Genomic DNA, 27,275 nt, shown 5'->3' with positions numbered 1-27,275 from the left:
GAGTTTTGAGTATATAGACTCTAAACAACCTTGGGATACACTAATAATGAGGAAATCAGACTAGGGTATATGTAGGGTATTGGTAAGGTTTTTTTTCCCCCTGATACCAGGAGCTGTATTTAACTAGTCATCCTATCTGTTTCTAACTTTCCCCTCCACCTCCTAGGGAAGGGGCTCAGGTAGGTAGAATTATCGAGTGTATTGTCTGCAGTAGGACATAGGCACTCTGGGTGGGCCTTTGTAGTATATTTTGGCACTTGGATTTTGACATGTTTGGCTAGCCTCTATTTTCCATTGTAGTGGGTTTGAAAAATGGATTTTTTTAAAATTTCAATTTATTAAACTTTTGCAGAAAATTTGTAAAGGAACAAAAACAGGTTCAAGAAGAAATTAGTCGAATGTCTTCTAAAGCAATGCTTAAAGTCCAAGAGGATATTAAAGCCCTGAAACAACTTCTGTCATTGGCTGCCAGTGGATTACAGAGAAATACTCTTAATATTGACAAGTTGAAAATAGAAACTGCTCAGGTATTGTATAGTCATTTTGAAAAACATGCTACTTAATTGAAACATTGTGAGCTAGAATGCCATCCTGTCTTCTTGGTCAGAATAAGGACTCCATAAAATGGTTGAATCATAATGATGCATGGTGGAAAATTAAGTAACCATAGCCATGGTCTCTTAGTAGCTCAAGTCTTCCAGAATCACTTAATTCACCAGTTAACAGGAGATACATTTTAACTGATTTATTTTCCTGCATTTGGAATTGGTTAAGACCTTAAAGGTCATCTTATCCAACACCTTCATTTTATAGATGAGGAAACTAAGGCCCAAAGAGTAATAGAATCTATTCAAGATCACAATCAGCAAAAAAGAGGTAGATTTGCACTTGAAACCAAGTTGTCACAAGCTCCAAAACCAGTGTGAGTTTTCTTTTTAGCTATACCATGTTCCCTTAAATTTTAAGAACTAGAGATAGGATTTATTTAAATATGATTCAAAAATAATACCTCACCTGTTTCCCTTCCTATGCTGGCAGATTCCACACCCGGGGGAGAGAAGTAGTAGGGGATTGTTGTTGTTGAGTCCTTCAGTAGCCATATTGTCCCAGCGGAAGTTTTATTGGTAAAAATACTGGCATGGTTTGCCATTTCCTTCTCAAGTGGATTAAGTCAAACAGGATTAAGTGACTTGCCTAGGACCCCCACAGCTAGTAAGTATCTGGGGCTGTATTTGAACTCCAGGCTCTATCCACTGAGCCATCTAGTTTCCTCCTATGTTAGGTAATTAGCTCGAGCTATTATGTCACAAATATTACAAATTTTATTTGTGTGGTGTTATCTGTTCGTGGCAATCTTTAAATTTTCCCCCCAAATTTTAAGTGGTTCTTGTTGCTTAAGAAACTTGTATAATCTCATAAGGAAGCTATATGATATAAGGGGTAAAGTGCTGGATTTGGAGTCATTGAGACCTGGTTCAAAACTCACCTCACACCCTAGGCAAATCAACTTCATCTCTCTGAAAGTCCCTTCCAGATCTAAATCTGTTATCATATAAAAATCAGATTAGCTCATATAAATATGATACTGTTCATGTATTTTTTTTAAACCAGATAATTTTCAAGCACTATTTGTGATAAATCTATTAAAAAATTTAAATCCTTTATTAGGAACATAACATTTGATTTCTTCCTGGGGGATTATGGGATATGATGTCCACTTCTAGGTTCTCTAATATCCACTTCAGGTTCTATGATAGCCACTACTAGTCAGCCACTTAGCACCACAAAAGCCTCAATACTCACCCTCCTCCTGTTATTCTCCCAGCCGTACCTTCTCTGCAAATAGATATTAACTACCTGATTTACAAGAAATGGCTATTTATGCTGAAGCTAAGAAGCATATGTATTTGAGAAAAGTTATCTGAAGTCACTAGGAAAAGGACTTTGTGGATGGGGTGGGAAAGTCATAAGGAAGAGATGTCTTAAGTGGCAAATTGGAAGGAGAAATAGAGTAATTTATCAGTGGTAAGAATCAGGTTTCTAATGCAGTTTAAATCCTCTTAGAATTCTATAAGTCCATGGAATAACCCTGGACATTTTAGAGTGGGATCTGAGAAAAAATGAGCACATTGTTAAAATTATGATGGCAATCTAAAAGAATTTCAACAAAATTTGGAGGCCTTTACTGTAAGTGATGTAGGGAGGGTAGAAACACTGGCCCATATTGGACCCAGTGTAAAGACTCAGGTTACTGAAAAGGCTTTATTAAATAGTGGTTTTTTTATTCATACAGTAATAAACTTCTGAAGGTAGCATTGTAATTATGAAACAGTATTGTAAAAATGGGTGGGGGGTCGGGATGAGAGGAGGCAAATAGCATTGTATATTATGTAGAAATCCAGAAACTAGATGGGAAAGTAAAGTGTCAGCAAACATTTGGGTTTGAAGCCAGAGACATGGGTGAATTGTCCATTGAGAGTAATAGATCCTTGGGGAGAGAAAATAAGTGAGGAGTTAGGAAAGTGATAAAGGCCTAACAGAGTCCATGTTATTGTAGTGATAGAAGAATGAGTTATCTGAACATCCATAGCTTGCTTTCTCTGCAAAAGCAGTGGAATTAGTTACTCCTTGGACTCGAATTAATGTAACTTCATCCTTCAAAAGATTGGACTAAGGGAAATTTTATTCTGGATTTAACTCTTACAAGGAAGAACTGGCTGCTAGAGTGGAAATGTTAGGAAGCTTTGGAGGAAATGACTGGCAATCTTACATAATTTGTAAATTCAATGAGAACATAATTCAAAGGTTCTAAGAAAGGGATGGTAGTTTCCTATGGACTAAAAGTGTATGTGGGAAGTCAAGCCTAAGAAAAAAATGGGGAATTTCTGAAGAATTAAATTAAGATACAAAGAAACAATTCTGATAAAGAACAAAAAGATGAATTTTCTAAAGACACTAATATACCTGCAAAGAGAATTGCTAATCTATACACCCTGCCTTCAAGGAGCTTACATTCTGATAGGGAGAGATACCACATCTAGGATAGGTAGCTTGATGGGGGCAGATAACAAGGTGTGATGGCACAGCAGCCTTAGGAGTAGGGTAAATTGATAATATAGTGATGTAGAACCACTCAGATATTATTTTGCTTCTCTTTTCCCTGCTAGAGGGAGTGGTCTAAGTGGGCAGAGAACTTACCTAGGTGCCAGGAAGACCAGGATTCAGGTCTTACCTCTGATACATACTGGCATTGCTACCCCAGGCAAGTTATCACTTGGTGCTTTAGGCAACTCTTTTAAGACTGTAAGTTGGCAGAGAAGTTGCTGACCTACATGTAGAGATAATTTACTTCATTTAGGAATTTTCTATACCAGTTATAATCATAGGTCTAGATCCTGTTCCCCCTGTCCTTTCTCTGTCATGTAGAATGATACATTTTTTTTATAGACAGGAATTTGGGGGGGGGGGGTTTGTTTTTTAATTTTTTTTTCCCAATTACATGTAAAGATATTTTTGTGTTCCAAATTTTTTCTCCCACCTCCAGATGCCAGCAAGCAGACTGATATAGGTTATGCATTACAGTCATGTTAAACATATTTCCATATTAGTCTTGCTGTAAGAGAAAAGAGTCAGAACAAAAAGAAAAGCACCAGAAAGAATAAACAAGAACAATAACAAAAAAGCAACAACAAAAGTGAAAATAGTATGCGTCAGTCTGCCTTCAGATTGCACAGTTCTTTTTCTGGATGTGGAGAGCATTTTCCACCATCAGTCTTTTGGCATTGTCTTGGATGATTGTATTGCTGGGAAGAGTTCAGTCTATCATACTCGATCATCACATAGTGTTGTTGATACTGTGTACAATGTTCTCTTGGTTCTGCTCATTTCCCTCAGCATCGATTCATGTAAATCTTTTCAGGTTTTTCTGAAATCTATCTGCTTATCATTCTTATAGCACATAGTATTCCATTAACATTCATATACTACACCTTGTTTAGCCATAGAATGATACATTTTGAAGCATTTGGCGGGGGGGGGGGTGGGCGCAGTGACAAGATTTAGTGACTTGCCCAGGGTCACACAGCTAGTTCAAGTGTCTGAGGCAGAATGAATACGTTTGCTAGAAAGAACACAACAGAAGTGGCCATCAGGGGAGTTGATGTCCAAAATAAATAGAGAGATAGTAAGAGGATTCACCTTTTATAAGTTTGTCACTTGGAGCAAATTAAGCAACCTCCTAGGTTGTCTGGAGAGCTGTCAGAAGTTTTGACAGAGCTCTTGTTCACAGATCAGTGAGAGGAAATTGGAGAAAGGAATATGTTTTCCTAATCTTAAAAATAGGGAAGGAACTAGACTCTGCAAATGAACATGACATGAAATTCTGGCCAAATTCCAGTATATTAATTATTAAAGAAATGGCTAATGAAACATCTAGATTAAGGAAATGATCAATCAGAAAATATTTGTAAAGTGCTGTGTCATAGAGGCTTGTTTACTAATACAAAAGCAGATAGTCTCTTCACTGAAGGTACTTACATTAGATGTTCTGGGATTGTTAGAAAGAATTATTAACAGGGCTTCATTAAAAGCAGGGCTTGCTTGACTAACCTAATTTACTTTTTTGATAGGTTATTATACCAACGTAGTCATTGGGACAGCCAGCCAGTCAAAACCAGTTTAGAATATAAATTATTTGTGAAAATTTTATAAAGAAATATGAAAGAAACCTATGAGCAGCATCGTGTCATAAAATAGAAGCAATGGAGGGGTAAAACCAATTTTAAAAAAGATTAGTGAGATATCCAGATAAGCAAAATAATTTTGAGAGTATTGACGGACAGCAGCAAACAAACAAATAGAATGGAAAAGATCTTTAAATTATTTTTAATAATATACTATTTCCAATTTTTAAGGACAGTAGATCAACTCCACTTGAACATCTGACATCTCATTCCCATTTGTGCTTATTATAGGGGAGTTAAAAATGCCACTACACAGAGACAGGAGATACAGCTGGATTAGACCAGGTATGCCTTGAGGTTTTCCCTGATGCAAGTCACGTAGTTGTGAGAGTATTCAGGGATAGTGGAGAAGAGAGAAGAAATGCTAAAGGTGTGACAAAGAATCTCAGTTTTATTAATACCGAAATAAGGCAACTGAGGGAACATTGACACCACTAGCTTGTATGTCTTCTTTTCTCTGCTAGATAAGATTTTTGGGAGAATCAACTCCGTGCAAGATGGAGGAAAAAGTTAGGCTTCACAAGTGAACCATATCTTTACCATTACGTAATTGACTGAAAGATGTATTGAATACAAGATCCCACTGTGTTTAATGTTTATTTGTTATTTTTGTAAATTTTGATTTATTAGAGCATGGCTGTCTTCTGATAAGGGGTTGGAAGTTTTATGCTGTAATCTATTTGTGACAATCTATAAATCCCCAAAATTTAAATGGATTCTTTTGCTTAAGAAGCTCATGTAATTTCATGAGGAATCAATGTGTCATAATGTGGCATAGTAAATAGAGTGCTGGACTTGGAGTCATCAAGACGTGAGTTTAGAACCTGCTTCAGACACTTAATTGCATATTATTGACCGTAGGCAAGTTCCTTAACTTTTCTGAGATTCATTTGTACATCACAGTCATTCAGGATTTCTTGAAAGCCGTCAACCAGAGGTCATACAACCTTTTGCACAATGACTTTCTGATCATAAACATAATGAGGCATAAAATAGGGAGTTGTATTCTCCATCTGTAAACGAGAAGTCCTTCACAGAGCTTAACTAGAAGAGGGATTCTCTATGGCTGGTTTGTCTCTTGGATGTTCCATTTTGTGGATAACTCTATTGGGGCATTAAACCCCAGAGCATTACAGAGCCTCCTGGGTGAGACTCTTAATAATTCAAAAGGTTTGACCTGCTCAGCCACACAGGAAACCAAGAAGATGAAGAATGTCCTGCCTAGATTATGACATACAGTTGGATAGACAATCCATAAAGATTGTCCATCTCTGTGTAAATCTGGTTCACAGTACAAATGGGCATTGAGTTAGGTTCAAAGTAAGAGAGGAGAATAGCTTGCATTGACTTCAGGAAACTGCAAGGAACTTTAATGACCCCAAACTTCTCCCAGAAATAAAGGTACTTTTTTTTTTTCAAAATAAAGGTACTTGGACAGCTAGGTGGCGCAGTGGATAAAAGCACCAGCCCTGGATTCAGGAGTACCTGAGTTCAAATCCAGCCTCAGACACTTGCCACTTACTAGCTGTGTGACCCTGGGCAAGTCACTTAACCCTCATTGCCCCATAAAAACAACAAAAAATAAATAAAGGTACTTTTTCATACTAGTGCTATGTATGGCTCTAAGGTTTGCAACATGACAGTTTATGAAAAAAAAATCCATAGTAAATATTACATACAAAACATTGGAGAGATTGTGATAATATAATCAATGGGAAACTTTGAAGAACAGGAGTAAAAAAAAATGTCATTAGGTAAATGTTTGATAGAAAAAGGTGCCCTGGTCATGTGTGATGGAGAAGAATGACAGGTAGATAGTTCTGTTGTACATAAGATGTCAGGAAAAAGTGAGGAAGATTTCGGCCCCCACCCCCAAGCCCCTGTAATGTTGGGTGAACTCCCCAGGGTGAACTTATGCAAGAACATGGAGAAGGTGTGCCTCAGATGGGTAGGTATAACTAGGTTATGATGTGCAACATTGGAAGGAATATCCAGATTTATAATATGCATTTAACTACTACCTTGGTAAAACAGGAGAATGCTATAGATAATAGTGTACCAAATTTTAGTAAAGCCTGTGACAAAAATCTCTTCTTGCTAGTCTGATGGGAAAGATGGATAAATGTGGGCTAAACAAAAGTTTAATTAGATGAATTGAGAATTAATTAAATAGCCAGCTTCAAAAAGTAATTACAGGGGCAGCTAGGTGGCACAGTGGATAGAGCACCGGCCCTGGAGTTGGGAGGACCTGAGTTCAAATCCAGCCTCAGACATTTAACACTTGCTAGCTGTGTGACCCTAGGCAAGTCACTTAACCCCAATTGCCTCACTAAAAAAAAGAAAAAAGTAATTTACAAATTATTTCTGGTTAATTTAGAAGGTCTTCAGTGGACTGTCCAAGGGTCTGTGCTTGGTCTTAAGTTGTTTAACATTTTTATCAGTGTTGACACAGTAGCTATCACACTGTATTATGACAAGAGTCAGAAAGATCTTGACAAGCTGTTCTTTTCTACAGCTTCAGGCCTGTATCTACTAATTAGACATTTCAAACTGTATGTCCCAGAGACATCTAAAACTGAAATATGTCCAACAAAACAGTCTTTCCCTGTGAACCCACCTCTTCTTCTGAACTAATGAGGGCATTACCATTATACTTCAAATCACCCTAATTTTGCAGTTGTGTTGGTTTTTCCCTGGCACTTCACTGTTCCCCATATCTAGCCCTGTTGCCAGTCTTGTTATTTCTCGAACAATCTGTCTTTCATCTGTTCCCTTTTCTCTACTCTCATGACCACTCCCTGAATTGAATAACCATCTCATCAATTCTCATCTGGTCCATCCTAAATTGCACTTGCTGACTCAGTGAAAGAGTCTTGGCCTCAAGGTCAGGAAAACCTGATTTAAATTTTGCCTCCTAAGGTCACTTAACCCTCATTGCCCTGCAAATTAATTAATTAATTAAAATAAAATAAAATGTCTCCTACACTTAATAGGTCTGTCACCCTGGACAATTTTCTTAATTTCTCTCAGCCTCAGTTTCCTTATCTGTGAAATGGGGGGTGATGATAGCATTTGCCTCACAGGACTATATGAAAACATCAAATAAGATAGCATGTAAAGTGCTTTGCAAATTTTAAAGTACTATATCAATGCTAAGTCCTTGCCTCACTCCATTTTATTCTCTTCCCAGATGACAAAGTACAGATCTGATATGTTACTCCTCTATTCAGGAAATTTCAGTGGCTACCTATCACCTCTAAGATCAAACATTACTGTGATTGACACTGAAAGCTATTTAAACCCTACTTTACCTTTCCAGCATTATTACACAGTCCTCTCCTTCATGTGTTCTAAGGTCTAGCCAAACTGGGCTTCTAACATTCTTCACCAATGATGATCCTCTCTCTTTCTGTCTTTCCGTGGCTCTCTCATATCAGGAGTGCTCATTCGCCTCATCTCCTCCAAAAGTCTCTAGTTTCCTTCAAGACTCATCTCAATAGGGGAAGCTAGGTGGTAGAGTAGATAAAGCACCAGCCCTTGATTCAGGAGGACCTGAGTTCAAATATGACCTCTAGACATTTGACATCATACTAGCTTGTTGACCCTGGGCAAGTCACTTAACCTAATTGCCCCACCCCCATCCCCCTCAAAAAAGACATCTCAATAGAATTTTCAAAAATGAAAGCAGCAGGACTTACTGGCATTACCATATAAATTTACTTTGTACTTTTAATAATGATTTGCAGTTTTTAGGCAATTCTCTTTTGGTTCTTTGTATGTGGCAAGAAATCATTAATGCTTATTGATGTCTGTCAAGTTCATAATTTTAAAAAATTTCTTTAAAGACTCAGCCCAGTGCTCCCTTTTACATGAAGTTTTTCTTAATCATCCCTATTCCTAGTACCTTCTTCCTCATCCAGGTAGCTGTGTATCTGTTTTGCATGTATCTAAAGTGTTTTTGTTTGACTCCCTTTGTAGAATGTAAGTTTTTGAGGGCAGATAGACTGTTTTACTTTTTGTCCATTGAATTTTCAGTAGTTGGCAACCAGCAGGAGCTTAAATAATGCTTGTTGACTGATTGAACAGAACCGTGGGTTCGGTTGAATAAGATGAAGTTGAATAGGGATAAATATAGAACTTTAAATGGGGTTCGTACTTGACAAGTATATATGGGGGAAGGCTTAGGGAGGCAGCAGTCTATGGAAAAGACTAGGCTTTTAAAAAAAAATAAAAGCAAGATCGTTATTGATATATTTTGTTTTTACATTGCCCAAATTTCTCCTTGTATCCTTCTCCCTCCTTATTTTTATTTTTCTGTGTGTGTGTGTGTGTGTGTGTGTGTGTGTGTGTGTGTGTGTGTGTGTGTGTGTGTGTGTGAGAGAGGCAATTGGGGTTAAGTGACTTGCCCAGGGTCACACATGTAGTAATTGTTAAGTGTCTGAGGCCAGATTTGAACTCAGGTCTTCCTGAATCCAGGGCCGGTGCTCTATCCACTGTGCCATCCAGCTGCCCCCTTTCTCCCTCTTTTTTACCAAAGAGCCATATCATTGTAACAAAAAAAGAAAAAGGAAGAAGGGGCAAATGAGCAAAAGTAATTAATACCTAGGGAGAAAATTGAAAATATGTTCCAAGTTTCACACCTTTGGACCCGCCACCTCTGCAATGGAATATCTTTTGTCTGGGACCATGCAGCCTTCATTCTCAAAACAGCTTTCAGTTTTGTGGTGGTTCTTTCCAGTTATATTGTGGGTAGTCCTTTGTGTTTTCTAAATTATTGTGCTAGACTGTGCTTTCTAAAATTACTATTACTTGTATATTAATGTCTATTTCACCTGTTTGGGCAGTAAGCATTTATTAATTAGTATTAATTATTAGTAAGGAATTGACTGCATGGCAGTTGAGCACAGGTAGAAGAAAGTCCCCAGAGTACTCATGCTGTCTCTCAGAGAGCCAGCACGTGGTCTCAAGGTGAGTTCAGAAGCTCTACGTTGCCTACACTGTGTTAAGAGGGAGAGCTCACACCAAGGGACAGCATACTGAGCAAGGGAGTGGGGTCCGGAAACCAAAAACCTGGCTAACCCTCACATGGTTGAGGTTTTTATCCTCTTGGTAGAGGCTGGTCACGTACATTGATCAAAGCTAATTGATTTACATCATTTCAATTCCATTGGTTTAACTTGACCTGAGGGTGGTCCAAATTAAAATGAGCTCTATGAATGACATCATGATGTAGATGACCTAAATGGGGGGGACAAAGGGTGAAGTCAGTCCTTTAGGTTGGGTTTAATCTCATAAATCCTTTTAGCTAAACAAAGAATCTCCATCTCTATTTCACCCTTGGATGTTCTCCCTAGAGGAGTTTAGAATTTCCTAGAGAGATTAGAACTTCCTCAAGAAACTGAATTTTCAGGAGTGAGGGGGAGAAGCAACTAAGCTTATCTCTGGGTCCCCCCAAGAAATCCATTATTAATCATTATTTCTTACACCTTGTATATCTTCTTGACTCAGCTTGCTTTATATCAGACACCAAATAAAGAAAAGGAAGCATGAAGAAAGTAAAGTGTTCAGGATTGGGGTAGTGACAAGTCTTATGAACTTTGCCATGTTAATACCATATCTTCAGTATTCTGGTCAGTTTGAGCTCCACATTTTAGGAATAATGTTAATAAGCTGGAGATTGCTTAGGGTAGCATGACCAGGATGCTTAAAGGTCTCAGGTTCATAGTTATAAGGATTAGTTGGTGGCACTGAGAATTGCCCTAGGGAAGAGATTAATTTCATGGTTCTTTGAAAGTTTAGACTTTTTTTTTTAACCACAAAGGGCAGAACTAGAACTAATAGTTGGGAGCTGTGAAGAGGACAGTCACTAGAAACATTGGGTGGGAACTGCAGAAAAGGCAATGTAAGCTTGACATAAGGTATTTCTAAGAATCGCTATCCAAAATTGTGGGCTACTTTGGGAGGCCTTCAAACACCAGATAACCACTTTATTGGTCTATGTTCAGATAACTTGTACTATTTGAGGTTCCTTCCAGTCCTGAGATTCTTTTTTTTTTTTTTTTTGCAGGGCAATGAGGGTTAAGTGGACTTGCCCAGGGTCACACAGCTAGTTAAGTGTCAAATGTCTGAGGCTGGATTTGAACTCCGGTCCTCCTGAATCCAGGCCAGTGCTTTATCACCTAGCTGCCCCTCAGTCCTGAGATTCTGTGGAATAATTGGAGATAGTCTGTATTTTCTACAACTATATATTACTCTGACATATATTATCCCCTCTTTCCCCTTACATCTTAGGAGTTAAAGAATGCAGAAATTGCTTAAAGAACACAGAAAACCCCACCTGGACTGCACATGAAAATACAGCTCCTGCAGAGTAAGTGAATGAGTTTGATACTAAAGCGTCTCACTCTAAACTAGTGTTATTGCTTAATTCAGCAGACATTTTTGGATATCTAGTATATTCAAAGCTTTATGTTTAATTTGTCTTTTCATGTAAGTCTTTTTCGCTTTAATGTATTTTCAGCATAAGAGAAACCTCTCCCTTTAGGTGGCAGCCCTTTAAAAAATCACTGCAAGTTTTCAGTATTACTTATTTGTAACATGGTCATTGAAAATCTTTCTCTAATATGTTGTACTTCATATACTCATTAAACAGGACAGGAAACATCATTTCCCCCCTTTTTTTGATGACTAAAGTCAATAATTATGAATGTCAGTCATTGTGCTGTAATTTCCCCTGCTAGTTGCTGAGATTTCTCACCCTTAGAGTAAATGGATAGGCCTGCTCTTGGTGAATTTGGTGTTCCCTTCACTAGCACGTGAAAACTAGTGAGCCCCGTGGTGTTTCTTTCTCTTTTATCAGCTTGCTTACCTTCACATGTGCAGTTTGTCTCGGATTTGCTGTGGACTCTGAAGTCATGTGAACTAAGGCTGTTGGGGAACTTTGTGATCAGTAACTGGGGACACTCAAAAAATTAATGTGCTTCATTCTCTTTAGAAAGCTTGTGATACTTTGAATGCTGATACTTAGAATTTGCATATTGTTAAGTAGCCCTTTAAGTGCCAGTTGTCCTAAGGCATTTAAAATATTGTTCAGTTGCCCAAACTCTTTTGATTCTCCTTCAGCGGGATCTCATATCTTTTGTGCTCTTTCTCTTCATACTGCTCAACCATTAGTCTTGTAAACCTCTATCCATTCTGCCACCTCAGATAGCTAAAACCAGAGGACAGTTAATTGGTAAAGTAGATATAGACTGCTAGGCCTGGAGTCAGGAAGACGTGAGTTCAGATCTGGCATCAGATACTGATTTAGCTGTGTGACTCTTTGAGAGTCACTCAACCTGTGTCTGCCTCAGTTTCCTCAACCTGAAAAAAGGGGAGGATAACAGTACCTTTCTTCCAGGATTGTTGTTTCAAATCAAATGAGATATTTGTATTTGTAAATTTAGCATGTGTAGAAATATTTGAAAGCAGTGCCTGGCACATAGTAGGTGCTTAATAAAATTCTTGTTCCTTTCCCTCTCATTAGGCCAGTGTAAAGGCTAAAATTCTACTAGTCTGTCTAAAATATCTAATGAGTGATCACCAATAAATTATAAGCTTTAGGCAAGAGTTAGACTTTTAAAAGCATTTATTAAGGAGAATAAGAATTTGGTAAAAGAGAGAAAGAAGGGGGCCTACATTCATCTATCTATACAAGGGAGAGAGCAATAGCTCCGGCTCTCTGCCAGAGTCCACAGGAAAGAAAGACCAGTCAGAACGCCAGCCTCCTTCTTCCTCCCACAAGCAAACATCACTTCCGGACGCCAAAGAAAAGACTTATGGTCTGGCCCTCAGAGACCTTCATCTCATGGGAGAGCTTTTCTACAGTAAGTCCTCCAGCAGGTGGCGTCTTCCAATCGTTACAGTCCCCGCTTTGTTTCTTCACAGAAACGGGACGTTTCCTTGATGAAACAGTCAAAATTAACAGAATATAATAACCTATGCTAACTAATCAATATGTTAATAACAATATAGAAAAAGGAGAGAGGAAAGTTTTGTCCAGAGGGGCAATTTTTTGTTCTCATGAACCAGTGCTTTGACATTGGTCTTGCAAAGGGAGGGCCTCTGCAGAGAGTACATGTAACAGATAGTGTATATCATAACAGAAAGAGAAAAGAGGAAAAAAAAAACCAACAAAACTGTTCATTCAAAGTCTCTGAAAGTCTTTTCTCAGATGTCCTCTAGGTGTAGTCGTGGAATGGAAGTCTTTTCAGGGGTTGATGTGTGGATGCTGGTAATAAGCTAGGAATCTTTCCTACAAAATTGAGCTTAACACAACTTTAAAATAGCTTTGTCAATAATCAAATCAAACAATGAAAGTTCTCGAAAACATGTCTAAGGGAATTCAGAATCTTAGTTGTTACACATGAAACATATAATAAAACAAAAATTGAAACATTCTCTAAAACTTAATATTACTATAGTCCCCCCTTGTGGAGGGTTCATTGAGAAGACAATTGCTGTGATATTAATTTTTTAAAATAATTTTTATCTTTGTTTCATACCTTTGGCATCACCTGCCTAATTATCCTCATGCCATTATGAGAAATTTAAAAATCTAATATAATTGGTAACAGATGTCATGGACAAATTCAACACTGTATTTATCATGACACCTGAGATAATTATGGGGGTTACCATAAAAGAACAGAGAAATGATGGGATATGAGCATTCCCACACTTGAGCAATGTATACTGCCCATGCAGTATGCCAGGCTTAAAATAGGTGGATGGAATATATGTCCATGCCACTGAACATATTGGAGGAAACTGAGTCAGACTTAATCAGATGCATGGGATTGAGATGTCCATGGCATATAGGAGGGGGCATAGAATCCAGGTGAAGAATGAGATGGGTGGGATCAAAACTTCCAGCCATCTGTACAGTATTGTGGGGAAAAAGAAAATAAAAAAACTAAACCAAGAGAATCCGACCTCAACATTTGTCAAAAGCCGTTCCCTTGGCCATACCTTGACTTCATGCATGTCTCCCCTCATGTGACAGTTCAATGTCTGCTCTTGCATGTATTCCTCTTGTGATTGGATGGCATCTTGGCCAACTGGCATCTGATAACTCAGAATAAAGGCAATTAATGTCTTAAATAATAAGTTCCCATAATTCCATAGTCTCATATGGATTTTAAAAGTTGAGGATAATAAATAATCGCAAAAAATGTGAATACATCTTGACTCAGAATATAATATATAATTATGCAACAATTTCAAATAATACCCCTTTTTTTTTACTTAGTATACAATTACTTTTGTGAAAAATTGAAACATTTAAATACAAATTAAAGCACAACACAATCTCAAAGAAAACTTTTTTTTTTTGAAAAAAGAAAACTTTTACAAATGTTCCCCTCTTTTTTTTTTTTTTTGGAATATGCTTATCAAAAATAATACTTCTAGAATCATTTTACACTTGCCATGGCAACCAATTTGCCAGGGAAATGCTTTAAAGAGTTTGATGAAATAATCAGTTGAGAAAAAATAACAAAAACAAACAACTCAGAATATGGGAGCACAATACTCCCAGAATTAACATTGTATTATGAAATAAAAACCATCTTGCAGTGTTTCAAAATAGAGATAGATGAATGAATAGAAGAAAATACACATGAAAGAATAAAAGACAATGAAATTCAAACTAGGGAAATCTAAATGAATATGAACTTAATATTAATAAGAGTATTATAAATAAACTTGATCACGACTATAAAAAGCTTTTACAAATATTCTCTTTTTTTTAAAGCTAAGTATAAAACACAATCTCAAAAGCATGAAAATCTCTGAAAATAAACCCATACCATTAATTTCAAAACGTAGATGTAATAGCATAGAAATCCTATGTAACCTCTGAACTAATACTATTACTCTGAGTGAATTTAGAACACTTTTGATTCCGATATCTGAAATCCCCAATACTCACATCAATACCTTGCGCTTAGTTATACATTTCTGTAAAATATGTACCCTTCCATGGCAAAAGAAGCAGTCTTGAACTATGATTGTCATTCTTAATCAGCTTAAGTTTGTCTTCTTTAACCCCTCTATATTGTCTGTCAGTCCTTTCACCATACAAATGCTTTATAAGATTACTAATTAAAGACAAAAGCAGGTTAGCAAAATTATGAATAAAATGAGCATATCTGGAATTTAAAGGGTTTTCTAAGGTTGTCTGAGAAGCACAGCCAGGCTGGGGAAGGGCTGAGCCTGAAGCTGCAAAGCAGGTAGAGAAAGCTGCATATGCGCATTAGATCTCTGGACTTCCCTGGCTGGGGGATCCAGGGGCTTGGCCAAGGGAGGGGTAGAAGGTGGGGTCTGGAGAGGAGGGGAGGGACCAGGGCAATTTGAATCAGACTTGATTTCCCCTTCCCCCACTTTGCCTCCAGGCATTAGGGGATTAAAAGCTTCTAGAGGTTGGGCTGATGCAAAATTAGAGCAACAATTAATGTTAGTACTTGGAAAAGCTGCAGGAATCAGAGATTTCTCTGAAAAAGTATGGCTGGGAGAGGGGGGGATATTTATATTCCCTTGTGAGCACCTTGCTGGCTCTTCTAACAAAAATAAAAATAGAAAATCCACAAAAACAAAGCATTAACATGATCTTATCTCCCATTTGTCTGGTTAAACAGACTAAAATAAAAAATAGGGTAATTAGGGAGTTTAAAAGGTCCATTTGAAAATTTAAAGGTACTTAGCAGTTTAAAGGGATAGGGTAAGGGAAATTTCTTACCCAAGTGGAAGATCAGAAGATGGAGGTTACAGCTTTCCTCTTCGTGGTCAGTCATCTGTAAAGGCTAAAATTCTAGCTATACTGTCTAAAATATCTAATGAGTGATCACCAATAAATTATAAGCTTTAGCAAGAGTTAGACTTTTAAGCATTTATTAAGGAGAATAAGAATTTGGTAAAGAGAGAAAGAAAGGCCTACATTCATCTATTAAAGGGAGAGAGCATTCCTAGCTCCGCTCTCCGCTAGAGTCCCCAGGAAAGAGAGCAAGTCAGAGCACCAGGCTCCCCCTTCTTCCTCCCACAAGCAAACGTCACTTCCTGACACCAAAGAAAAGACTCATGGTCTGGCCCTCAGAGACCTTCACCTCATGGGAGAGCTTTTCTACAGTAAGTCTCCAGCAGGTGGCATCATTCCAATCGTTACACCAGGGACTCTCTCTCCTAATTCTTGACAGTGCTCTACATACAGAAGGCATTTGACAAATATTTCTTGAGTAACTTAATGAATTAATAACATAGGCCATCCTGACTACCCTTATATTTGTAGCAACCTAACTGCTCTTTCTACTTTCTTCACTCTCCTACTCATCTGTCATATTTCTCTCACACTTTTCCATATGGAAGCATTAAACTAACTAAATGACCTTTTAGGTCTCTTCCGAATGCTAAAATTTTTTTAAAGTGTCACTTTTCCACACAGAATCCTTCAGTAATTCCCTGTTGTTAAAGTTCATGCAATAAATATTTATTAAGCATCTAATATTTTTCAGGTAATATGCAAGGCACTGGGGAAATAAAGACAAAAATGAGAGTAAGTTCAAAGAAGATGGGAGAAAAACACATCTATGAGGATGCTTAAGAGCACCTTATAATTATGAGAGGCTGCTTGTGCAAAGACACAGAAACAAAGATGAAACATTGTAGGAAATGTAAGGAACAGCAAGAAGGCTAATTGTTTTGGACTGTAGTGTGTGTGTAAATTCTGTCCAGTAAGCCTGGAAAGGTGGGTTGTGACCAGTTTGTGGAGGACTTTAATGTCAAACAAAGAAGTTTTTATTTTATCCTAGTGGCCTCAGGGTGCCATGGAGGGCGTAAATAGAGCAGTTAGCCTTGGAAAGGAGGGTAACCAGATTGTAACAGTGGGGAGGGGGGTTAGATAGGTAAAGGGACATATGTTGAGGCAGAGTAGAGCCAAGATAATGGAACTCATGTCATATGACTTCAGTCTTTCAGAAAAATTAGGGAACAAGCATCTATTGAGAGGATGAACAGGATGAGCATGCAACTTGAACAGAGAAAATTTGAAATAGTCACCTAATCATGAAAAAAGGTGTCTATGAAAGATGAATAAAAGAACCAATAAGCAGGATATAGGCTGGATAATTGGAATTGGTAGAGGAATCAATTGGCCAGGTTTCATGGCTTCTTTGCAGTGACACTTGGCACCCTAGAAACTGGAGTAATAAACTGGTTAGAAGGCTTTCTGGGGACTGTCACTGAATGTATAGCCAGTTATGGATATAGGCTGGATAGGAAGGAAATGAAGTAGATGTGAGCTTATAGTCTGGAAAGAATAGAGGCTTCGAGGCTAGAGGGGAGTGATGGGGGCAAAGACTTTATCTCAAGTAAAATGACTTTCTTGAATGTTTCAATTCCCAACTGTTAGAATAGGACAAAAACCAAGCTTTATTTATTAAGCATTTGGGGGAGTGGGACAAATGAGTGTCTTAATTGGGGTAGGGCCCTACTGATATGACATTCCCTCAAGTAATGTAATCAGCCCATCTGTAACTTAAAACTCTTAGAGAGTTAGTTGTGTGAGGCACTGAGAGGGTGATTGGCATAATGAGCTGGCAGAGAAGAGAAGAGTTCTAGACTTGAAGTCCAAAAGATCTGAGTTCACATTGTGCCTTAGACCACCAGCTATGTGACCCTGTTACATTATTTAAATCTCTCAGCTTGTTTTCTCATGTCAAATGTGGATAATATTAGCACCTTTTTTCCAGAGGAGTTGTGAAGATCAATTGAGAGAAAAAGAAGAGCTTATTAAATGCTAGCTATCATAACTATTAATATCATTATTATTACCATTAGTCACACAAATAGTATATGTGCGAGGTAGGGCAAGTCTTTCTGACTGCAAGGCTAATTGACTATCCACTGGCTGCTCTCTGAATATAAGAATACAGGACCATCTTTCCTTTTTTCTATTTGATGTTTAATATGTTGGATTATGGTTATAAAGATAAATCAGTGCTTGGATAATGAGACAGGACTACTTGTATTTGATGCTAATGCCTTTGTTATTGAGATGGAGAGACATCTTAGAAATCATCTAGTGCAGTCTTCATTTTACAGATAAGAAAAGTGAAGATCAAAGTTTAGTGACTTGCTTGAGTCACACAGATAGGTAGTGGCAGAGCTAGGATTTAAACCCACATCTAACTGTAAGTTTAGTGCTTTCTTCACTGCACTTCGAAGCTTCTCTGTTATTTTTTGTTTTTGTGTTTCAAGAGTTATATAGAATCATCCTTATTCTGTAACATTACTTAAGGTAGCATTTTTTTGTGAACTTTCATTGATAAAGCAAACTCCCTCTACTGAAGGCAACTTTTTACAACTTATGGTCTTAGAGAGTAACTTGGGTCACAGAACATCAGAGTTGGGACTTGAGTTCACATCTTCGTGTTGCTGGTTCTCTTTTCATTATCCCATAATGACAGCATTTTAATCACATGTTTCTATTAAGACATAGGAAAATAAGTCTTTTACCTTGCCCTTCCCCCAAGATTATATCAGAGATCTGATAATATTTAAATGCATTCATATAGCTACTTCAGAATCTTGGTTGGACAATTTGAGGTACAACTACAACAGTACAGACAGCAGATTGAAGAACTGGAAAATCACCTTGCCACTCAAGCAAACAATTCACATATCACTCCACAAGGTAACATTCTCTCTATAATTATTTTTCTTTTCTTTCTTTTTTTTTTTTTTTTTTTTTTTAGTGAGGCAGTTGGGGTTAAGTGACTTGCCCAGGGTCACACAGCTAGTAAGTCTTAAGTGTCTGAGGCTGGATTTGAACTCAGGTACTCCTGACTCTGTGGCCAGTGCTCTATCCACTGCGCCACCTAGCTGCCCCCATCATTTTTCAATGTAGCAATTTTATAAAATTGGGAGTTGAACTATACTATGTAAATCAAACATTAGATACTAAAGTAGCTATTTTGGAAATGCCAGTTGGAAATTTCCTTTCAAAGTTTTTGTTTGGATTTGCTTTGTTAAATACAAAATACAATGGATTAAAGAATTTGGTGATAATAAAAGGAAGCTCAGTAACAAATGTGTTATTCTAGTTTTACAAATTAGCCTCCTCTTCAGGCATTTCTTTGTACATATGTCTGGCATCCTCTCTATTTGTTTATGGAAATGTTGATGTAGTTTTCTCTTTACCATACACTACTAGAATTCTATTTTGAACAGTAAAAATAAATTGATCTCATTTCTTCTCATGTATTCACAATTAGTAAATTTTTTGCTAATATAAATTTTGTCTTATAGATTTGTCAATGGCTATGCAGAAAATTTATCAAACATTTGTAGCTTTAGCTGCACAGCTTCAATCTATCCATGAAAATGTAAAGGTATGTTTTCATCAACAGTATATAAATATGTATTTAATAAATGTGGGACCCCATATATAAATCTTAGTTTTAACATCCATACTACAAGTATGAGAACTGTTTGATTATATCAAACTAGTTTAAATCACAAAGTATTTTCTCATTTTTGTTTAGTTGAAAATGCTTATTTTGATGACCAGTTTTCAAGTAAAATGATTAAGATTAGACAAACTTCACAAAATGAAGAAAAGTAATCAATACTATTAAAAATGTTTTTCGAAATTAAAAATTTATTTTTTTATCTATTCATTCATTCTTTCATTTATTTAGGTGGGGGAGCAATGAGGGTTCAGTGACTTGCCAAGGGTCCACACAGTTTAGTAAGTGTCGAGTGTCTGAGGTCAGATTTGATACTCAGGTCCTCCTGTAATCCCAGGGCGGTTGCATTATCCACTGGAGCAATTGGTTCTTGAATCTTGGAGGTGATTGGGGACGCCAATGAATTTATTGAGTAGGGGAATGGCATAGTATCAACTAGCTTTTAGGAAAATCACTAGTGATTGAATGAGGGATGAGGCAGGCAGACCCACAAGTAGGCTATTGCAATTGTACATTCATGAGATAATGAGAACCTGCACTAGAGTGGTGGCAGCGTTAGATGAGAGAAGGGGGCATATTCAAGAGATGTTGCAAAGGTAAAATCGATAGACTTTGCAACAGCTTGGATATGGGGGATGTTAGACACTAAGGAATCCAGAATGACCCCTAGGTTGTGAGCCTGGGCACCTGGGAGAATGGTATTGCCTGCTACATTATTAGGGAAGTGGGGGTGGGGTGAATTAGGGGTTTTAGTTGGAAATGTGAAATTGAAGGTCAACCTAGAGATTGATGAAGGATAGGTAAATTTGAGAATCATTAACATAGAGGTGGTAATTAAATCCATAGGAGGGAGAATTAGTATAGAGGGAGAAGAGTAGAGGCCCCAGTAGAGAACCTTAAATTAGTCTTTTGCCACTCTTGTGTCTTCTTTTTCAGTTTTCTGTCATCACTTCCATCTCTTCTAAGGTATCCTTTTTAAAATCTGACTTTGTACTTAAACTCCCTCTGCAACTATATTAGTCTCTTTAGGTGCCTCCTCCTTCTTCTTCATTATTTTTATTGTGACAATATCATTTTTGAGAGCTTTCCATCCTTCTTGAATTGACATCTCTTTCAGGATCTCAGGTCATTGGGTCTTCTCCATCTTACCTTTGAATTCTTCAAATATCTTCTTCTAAATTCAAGGATACATGTGACTGCTATTTGTGTTCCCTAAAAGTTTCATTGGTGCCTTTTGTCTTTACTTGCTATCATTCCCCACCCTCTTCCATATTGAACCTCCTTGTGATACAGGGGAAAAATTAAGAAAAAACAGCTGATAGCAAAATTTGATCTAACAGTATATACAGTATTGGGTCTTAGTAGTCCCCTCACCTCTGTTTGGAAGGACAAAGTATATTTCATCATATCTTCTATAGGACCTTTTTTAGTCTTTCCATTACTTAGAGTTCATTCTTAGTGATATTTTCATTATTTGTAGTATTCATTGTATATTTTATTTTCTTGGTTCTGCTTATTTTGTTCTGCCTTAGTTCATATGAATCTTACCATGTTTTTTTTAATTCCTCATATTCATCATTTCTTGCTGCAAAATATATCATTACATTTACAGACCGTGTGTGTGTGTGTGTGTGTGTGTGTGTGTGTGTGTGTGTGTGTGTGTGTATTTTTAAAACTCTATTCCCTAAATAGTAGGCACCCATTTTTTTGTTTAGTTCTTTGCCACCACCAAGATCACTGCTCTGATTTTTTAATTATATCTTGAACCTTTGTTTCCATCTTGAATTCCTTGTGGCATGGTGGCCAAGTAATGTGTTACAGGGTCAGTTTTTTTCCTGCATTTAAATTACTATTGCTTATTTGACTTGGTTTCAGATGATCATTTTCTGTTTATGAATCTTAATTTTGAAAGCCGTTCATGTCCTTTTATGTCACAACCACTTATATTATGGAGAATGGCTTTTGGTGTTACAGAGAAGACTTTCCATCTACAGCTAGAAGGGAAACCTCACTCAGAGGCCATGTTAATTATGCCCCCTAATTTTACAGATGAAAAAATTGAGTTTCAGGGAGGTTAAGTCAAATGGTAGTAAATATAACTTGGGTGTCATACTCTTATCAAAGAAGTTCACAAATTTTAGCACCAGTTTTGGGGTATACCAAGTATTGGTAAAAAGAGAACACCTGGGTCAGAAAGTTAAGAAAAGGCCTATCTAGCCTAGAGCCCAGCCTGGCCTGATTCTTCCTCCAAGTCCTCCACCACGAGCCTGTCTGAGAGACAAACTGTGAGTGGAGGCGGGTCTAACACACAGCTTCAAGCTAGCATCAACCAAATCCATTGGTTTACTGGGCTTGAGGATGGTCCTGTGTTGAGGTCAGAGTTTACACCCTCTGAAAACACACCTTCTTGAGGGTCAGGCAGGTGTGGTTTTAATTGAATTAACTTTAAGTGAGTTAATCAGGAAGTCAGTCAATCTAATCAATCTTTATCCAATCAATCCCCTTAGCTGGGACCTTCTGGCAGTCAAAAACACATTATTTTCTCACAATGTAAAGATAATTTTCAACATTTATTTTCATAAGATTTTTAGTTCCAAATTTTTCTCCCTCCCCAAGACAGAAAGCAATCTGATATAGGTTATATATGTACAATCACATTAAACATTTCTGCATTGGTCATGTTGTGAAAGAAGAATCAGAACAAAAGGGGAAAGCCTCAAAGAAAACAACGACAACAAAGTAGAAACAGTATGGTTCAATCTGGGTTCAGAATCCACAGTTCTTTTTTCTGGATGTGGAGAACATTTTCCATCATGAGTTCATTTTTCTAAACCATACCAGAGAGTGGTCATTTAGACTTTGTTGAAAAGCCTCCTGAGGTAGCCTATTCCAATTTTGAATACTTATAAGTTTGGGGAAATTTCCTTCATATGAAGCCTTCATTTGCTTCTTTGTAGATTTAGCCTGTTTTGTGAAGACAGAGCAAATCTAATCTCACTCCCATGTGATAGCCTTTCAGATACTTGGAAGACAGATATCATTTGTCTACTTAGTCTTCCTGTCTCCAGTAGGCTGGATACCTCTTAATTCTTTCAGTTGATTCTGATACTATTTTCTATGTACACAATCTTCAGCTTATCAATGAATAATCTTCCTGAAATTTGCTAAGAACTGAAAACAATGCTCCAGGTTGGGGCATGACCAGGACAAAGTATAGTGGGACTGTCACTCTCTTAATCCTTGGCCCTAAGTTTCTTAGCTCTTATGTGACACTGTTGATTCATATTGAGCTTGTAGTCCATTTAAAACAAAACAAACAAAGAACATAGAAAGATACTGTACGTATGTGGTACTTTGAAAACAATATGTGGGGGCAGCTAGGTGGCACAGTGGATAAAGCACCGGCCCTGGATTCAGCAGGACCTGAGTTCAAATAACCAGTTTAAGACATCTGACACTTACTAGCTGTGTTGATCTGATCCTGGCAAGTTAGTTAACTTCCTTGCCCACACAAATATCGAAACAAAACAAAACAAAAAACATACCAATATGTAAAAGATTCTGCCTCTGTGATGAGTAATGATAACATTGGGCTTCTCTCATTTTTCAGTGTTAAAACCGTGAGTATTACAATTTTAAACTTTGAAAATTTGGAGAGGGAAATGGAGTTTTGGCCTGATGCTTTTTGGTTGCTTTGTCATCTATATAAATCTCTATATGGTAGTGGGAAAAACTATATGAGAAAATTTTGATGGTTTTTCAGTAGTTACCATGAAATGACAACCTAAGAGAAATTTTCATGTGAAAGTTCTTTAGATTTTTAAGAATATGTCTGAGGGGGATTCTCTTATTATATTTGGTAATTAGTTCAACCAGAAATTTAGGATCCTTGAGTTTTATTTTATTACCATATTATTTCCCGGGGAGTATCATATAGAATATCTCAGTGGTTTGTTTTTTTTTTAATCTAATTTGAAGAGATAATTTATAATAGTTGGAACAAGATTTGACTTTTAGTCAGTAAGTATTTATTAAGCTCTTACCCCTTTTCTTATTGTGCCTTTTTTAATGTTGCACAGGTTATCAAATTGATTGAAACAAACTAAGTTACCTTATCTACCTAGGACCCACCGATATTGACAATTCTCTCTTTTTTTGTTGTTTGCAAGGCAATGGGGATTAAGTGATTTGCTCAGGGTCACACAACTAGTAAAAGTGTCAAGTGTCTGAGGCCAGATTTGAACTCAGGTCTTCTGGAATCCAAGGCCAGTGCTTTATCCTCTGTGCCACCTAGCTGCCCTCACTTTAAACAATTCTCAAAGGGCTAATGTTTCATCAGTATGTCTACTTTACATGAATGTAGATCATTTCTCACTCTGATGCCCATATCATTTAACTTATAAAGGCTTGAAGTGCTTTATAATAAATGCTGTTAATCAGATTTTTCAGTTTTATTGACTTCACATAAAAAATGAAGTTCTAAAGTGGGTTATTTTATAGTGCTTTCCAGTGCACCAAAAAAGGAAATTTATAAAAGATGTAAGTATCAAACTTTGTACCTTAGGTGTGTCTGGATCATTCTGTGCCTTGCTTCTAGGCCTCTGCAGTCCTTCCAATTGCCAGCTTAGAAAAGGTTCACTTTGGGGCAGCTAGGTGGCACAGTGGATAGAGCACTGGCCCTGGATTCAGGAGGACCTGAGTTCAAATCCAGCTTCAGACACTTAAACACTTACTAGCTGGTGTGCCCCTGGGCAAGTCCTTAACCCCAGTTGCCTCGCAAAAAAAAAAAAAAGTAAAGATTCAACTCTCTTCAGCTAGTTTTCGACAGGCAGCAGAACGTTGAAACTGGTAAAGGACCTAATGGTATTTTATCCTTTCAGTAAGATCTGTACTAGAAAATAACATGAATTGTTCTTAGCATTTTTTATTCTGTATTCTTATAGGTGACAAAATCCTACTTGATTATATATTTTATTTACTGATGTCCTTAAAGCAGAAGTCATCATTTACACAGTTATTTCTAGCAATATAAGGGAAAATACAAGCACAACTCAACATTTTGCCTATGGTACTGCTATTCTGTAGGCATACATTCAATCTTATTTTTTGTCTTTTTGATGAAAACTTTTCATTCTGCTTCAGGAAGGAAATTGGGTACTACCTATTTCTCTAGCAGAAAAGTTGACCAGTTGGGAGGGAGTTGCAAGAAAGAGAAGAATGTATGAAGTAGAATTTAAAGATTATATCTATTTATCCTAAAGCTTAGCTAGTGTCTCTTAGATTTTATTTATATAAGATGTGACTATACTGTGCCCATTCTCACTATAGCAAACATAGATAAGTAATGTGTAATGAATAAAATATGGTGTTTAAAAAGAAATTCAGGAGAGAGCACACCCGTCATAGACCCTATTTCCCTTTGCAAAAAACTCATATGTACTAACATACCATCAGTTTAGAAGGAAGATGGTCTGTGGCTAGTGGCTATGGACTTTAGGATACTTTTTTGGTAACGTATTTTCACATTTTATATTACTGTTGAATACAGTATGGCGCTCTTGTGGAAACTTGTTGTTGTTGTTGTTTATCCTTTTAGATGCTCAAAGAACAATATCTTGGTTATAGAAAAATGTTCCTGGGAGATGCCATGGATGTTTTTGAGGCAAGACGAGCAGAAGCCAAGAAGTGGCAAAGTGCTCCAAGAGTTACTACTGGTCCCACCCCTTTCAGCAACTTACCAAATGCAGCAGCCGTTGCGATGGCTGCAACACTCACACAGCAGCAACAGCCTGCTACAGGTCTGAATGCATTCAAGTTATAGCTTATTAGTGTTACAACTACAGTCAGTTTGTGTACATTTTTATATAAGGTCTTCCTTTGTGTCAGTATTTAAAGTTTCTATGAGTAGCTGTTATCTAGAGAAATCTGAGCATTGTGACAAAATTATAAATATAAATATATATATATATATATATACATGTTAGAAAATGCAGGGTAGACTTAGCAATAATAATAAATCAGTTAGATATTTAATGTTGTCAGTATTCTTAATGGTATTTGCTGAATCACTCAGTACCTTATGGGACTTAATCTTTTGCTATTAAATTTCCCTAAAGTATATACTATTAAGTTCTAAAATTGTAATTATGTGGTACATAACTTCAAAGTCAGAAATAAGCAATCCAGCTACACATTACATTTTCTGATGTAAAGCAGTTGATTCATTTTCATCATATAACATTGTATTTGGCAACCCACATGTACATCCGAAATGAAGTTTGCTTTTACTGAAGGTATGTTAAAGGTCATGCAGGTGTTGGGTGTGTGTTTGTGTTGACTGGAAGGCATATGTACTGACTCACCAAACCAATTTTTGAAGAAGAAATATATTAGGCCAGCTTTTGGTCTGGTGCCTTGAAAATGAACAGAAATGATGAGAGAAAGGAAAGCTGTGTGTGAGTGTGTGTGTGTGTGTGTGTGTGTTACAACTGCTTAGATTAGGTTGAACATAAAGAGATACTTGAATAGAAGAAAACTAAGCTGATTATAAAATAATGGTTGAGAAGGATATAATCAGATTCTTTTTAAACCTATTTCTAGGCAAATCTGCATTTTAGGGTCAAAATAATTTTTATTATGTTTATTCCAACCTTTATCTCTAGTCTTATTACTTGCCCACTTTCACAGACCTGTTTTTTCTGTGATTGGCTGCACTAGATTTTGGTATACAAAAGACATGTACTTTATTTAGATGAAGATGGTATTTCTCCTTTTTCATAGATAGATTTTTACAAAATGTAAAAAAAAAAAAACCAGTTATTTCTTCCACAGCACCTTAGTTTATTCTGGCATATATACCAAGAGGCTAGGTCTAGCAGTAAGTTAAAATAGTGCAAGAAATTTTTTAAATTTTTAAATAAAATCGTGACTGTTTTATGGCCTTTCAATTTATAAATTTAGCCTCCATGCTAAGAATAACATGGATTAAACATTTATCCGTTGAACACCTGCCCTGTGCAAGGCACTGTGAGGGGTATAAAGATGAATAATGTGATCCCTGCCTTCAATGAGCTTGCAATCTTGTATGTTCTTTGGTGTTTGCTGCTTGGTATGATTATTATTCTCACAACTTCATAAATGAAAATGATACTGCTGACCCACCATCATTAGAGCACCTTGAATTTTTTCCATCAGTGGTGATGGATTTGCACTGACCCATAGACACTTTCTACTTCTTGGTCCTTTTGTGACCAGTGGTGTATGTACATATACACAATAGATGACTGTTATTGATGTGTGATCTCTGGTTATGAAACAGAAGAATGCTAACTGGTCCCAATAGAAAGTAAACCCTTACTAGGGAATCCTTGGCACTGGGCACTGAGTTAACTAAACTACAGAATTAGAATAATATACTAATTTCTCTCCTACTTATAGAAGTTTTTGTCAGTTTCCATCCCAAGCAAAAAAACTTGGGAAGAGTCTGAATTATTAAAGTGTCATGCCAGAAATTAATTCCTCTGGTATAGACAACCAAGATAAATTGTAATAAACTGCTCTGTCAGAGGGAGAGTTAAAACTTCCTGATGAGACATCTTACCTTGAAAGTTCTTGGGTTTTTCCTCTAGAGTTTTGTTACCTTTCATATATTTCTATATATGTAGAGGCTTAGAGTGCCTGTTAATTACCCTGAGAAACAATCTTCCTGTTTGCCCATGGGCTTTCATTTAAGATGCTTTCCTTAGGCTTTGGGGGAAATCAACTGTACCTTCTTTTTATCACTACAGAAACTCTGATCGTATAAGGTTTTTATGAAGTCTGTGACTTTCCAGTTTGAGACAGGAATATCCCCAGCCTTGTCAGTATGAAAGATAAATGGTAGTGGGATTATATTACAGAATGGGTCTTAACTTAGAGTTGTATGTTTGTCAGACCCGAGCAACTGAGCAGTTTTGATAACCAGACTGTATTGTGTTAGAACCTTGCTGTGTCCCCTTTGTTCTTTCCCTCCCGTAGAGGTAGTCTGTGCCCA

The 27,275-nt window shown here is 37.1% G+C and overlaps 1 protein-coding gene across 1 annotated transcript in view; it reads left to right on the top strand.

The window, feature by feature from the left end:
* NUP58 (nucleoporin 58) overlaps positions 1 to 27,275 on the top strand; it is a 58,264-nt gene that overhangs the window by 21,685 nt on the left and 9,304 nt on the right. The window contains 6 exon segments of the mRNA XM_043995505.1: positions 353 to 527; positions 11,034 to 11,085; positions 11,088 to 11,112; positions 18,350 to 18,468; positions 19,083 to 19,165; positions 24,840 to 25,041. Coding sequence (XP_043851440.1) covers positions 353 to 527; positions 11,034 to 11,085; positions 11,088 to 11,112; positions 18,350 to 18,468; positions 19,083 to 19,165; positions 24,840 to 25,041 — 656 coding nt within the window.

The sequence above is a fragment of the Dromiciops gliroides genome, chromosome 3 (assembly GCF_019393635.1).
Source record: "Dromiciops gliroides isolate mDroGli1 chromosome 3, mDroGli1.pri, whole genome shotgun sequence".
Taxonomy (NCBI): Eukaryota; Metazoa; Chordata; class Mammalia; order Microbiotheria; family Microbiotheriidae; genus Dromiciops; species Dromiciops gliroides.
This window is presented reverse-complemented; position numbering and strand designations above follow the sequence as displayed.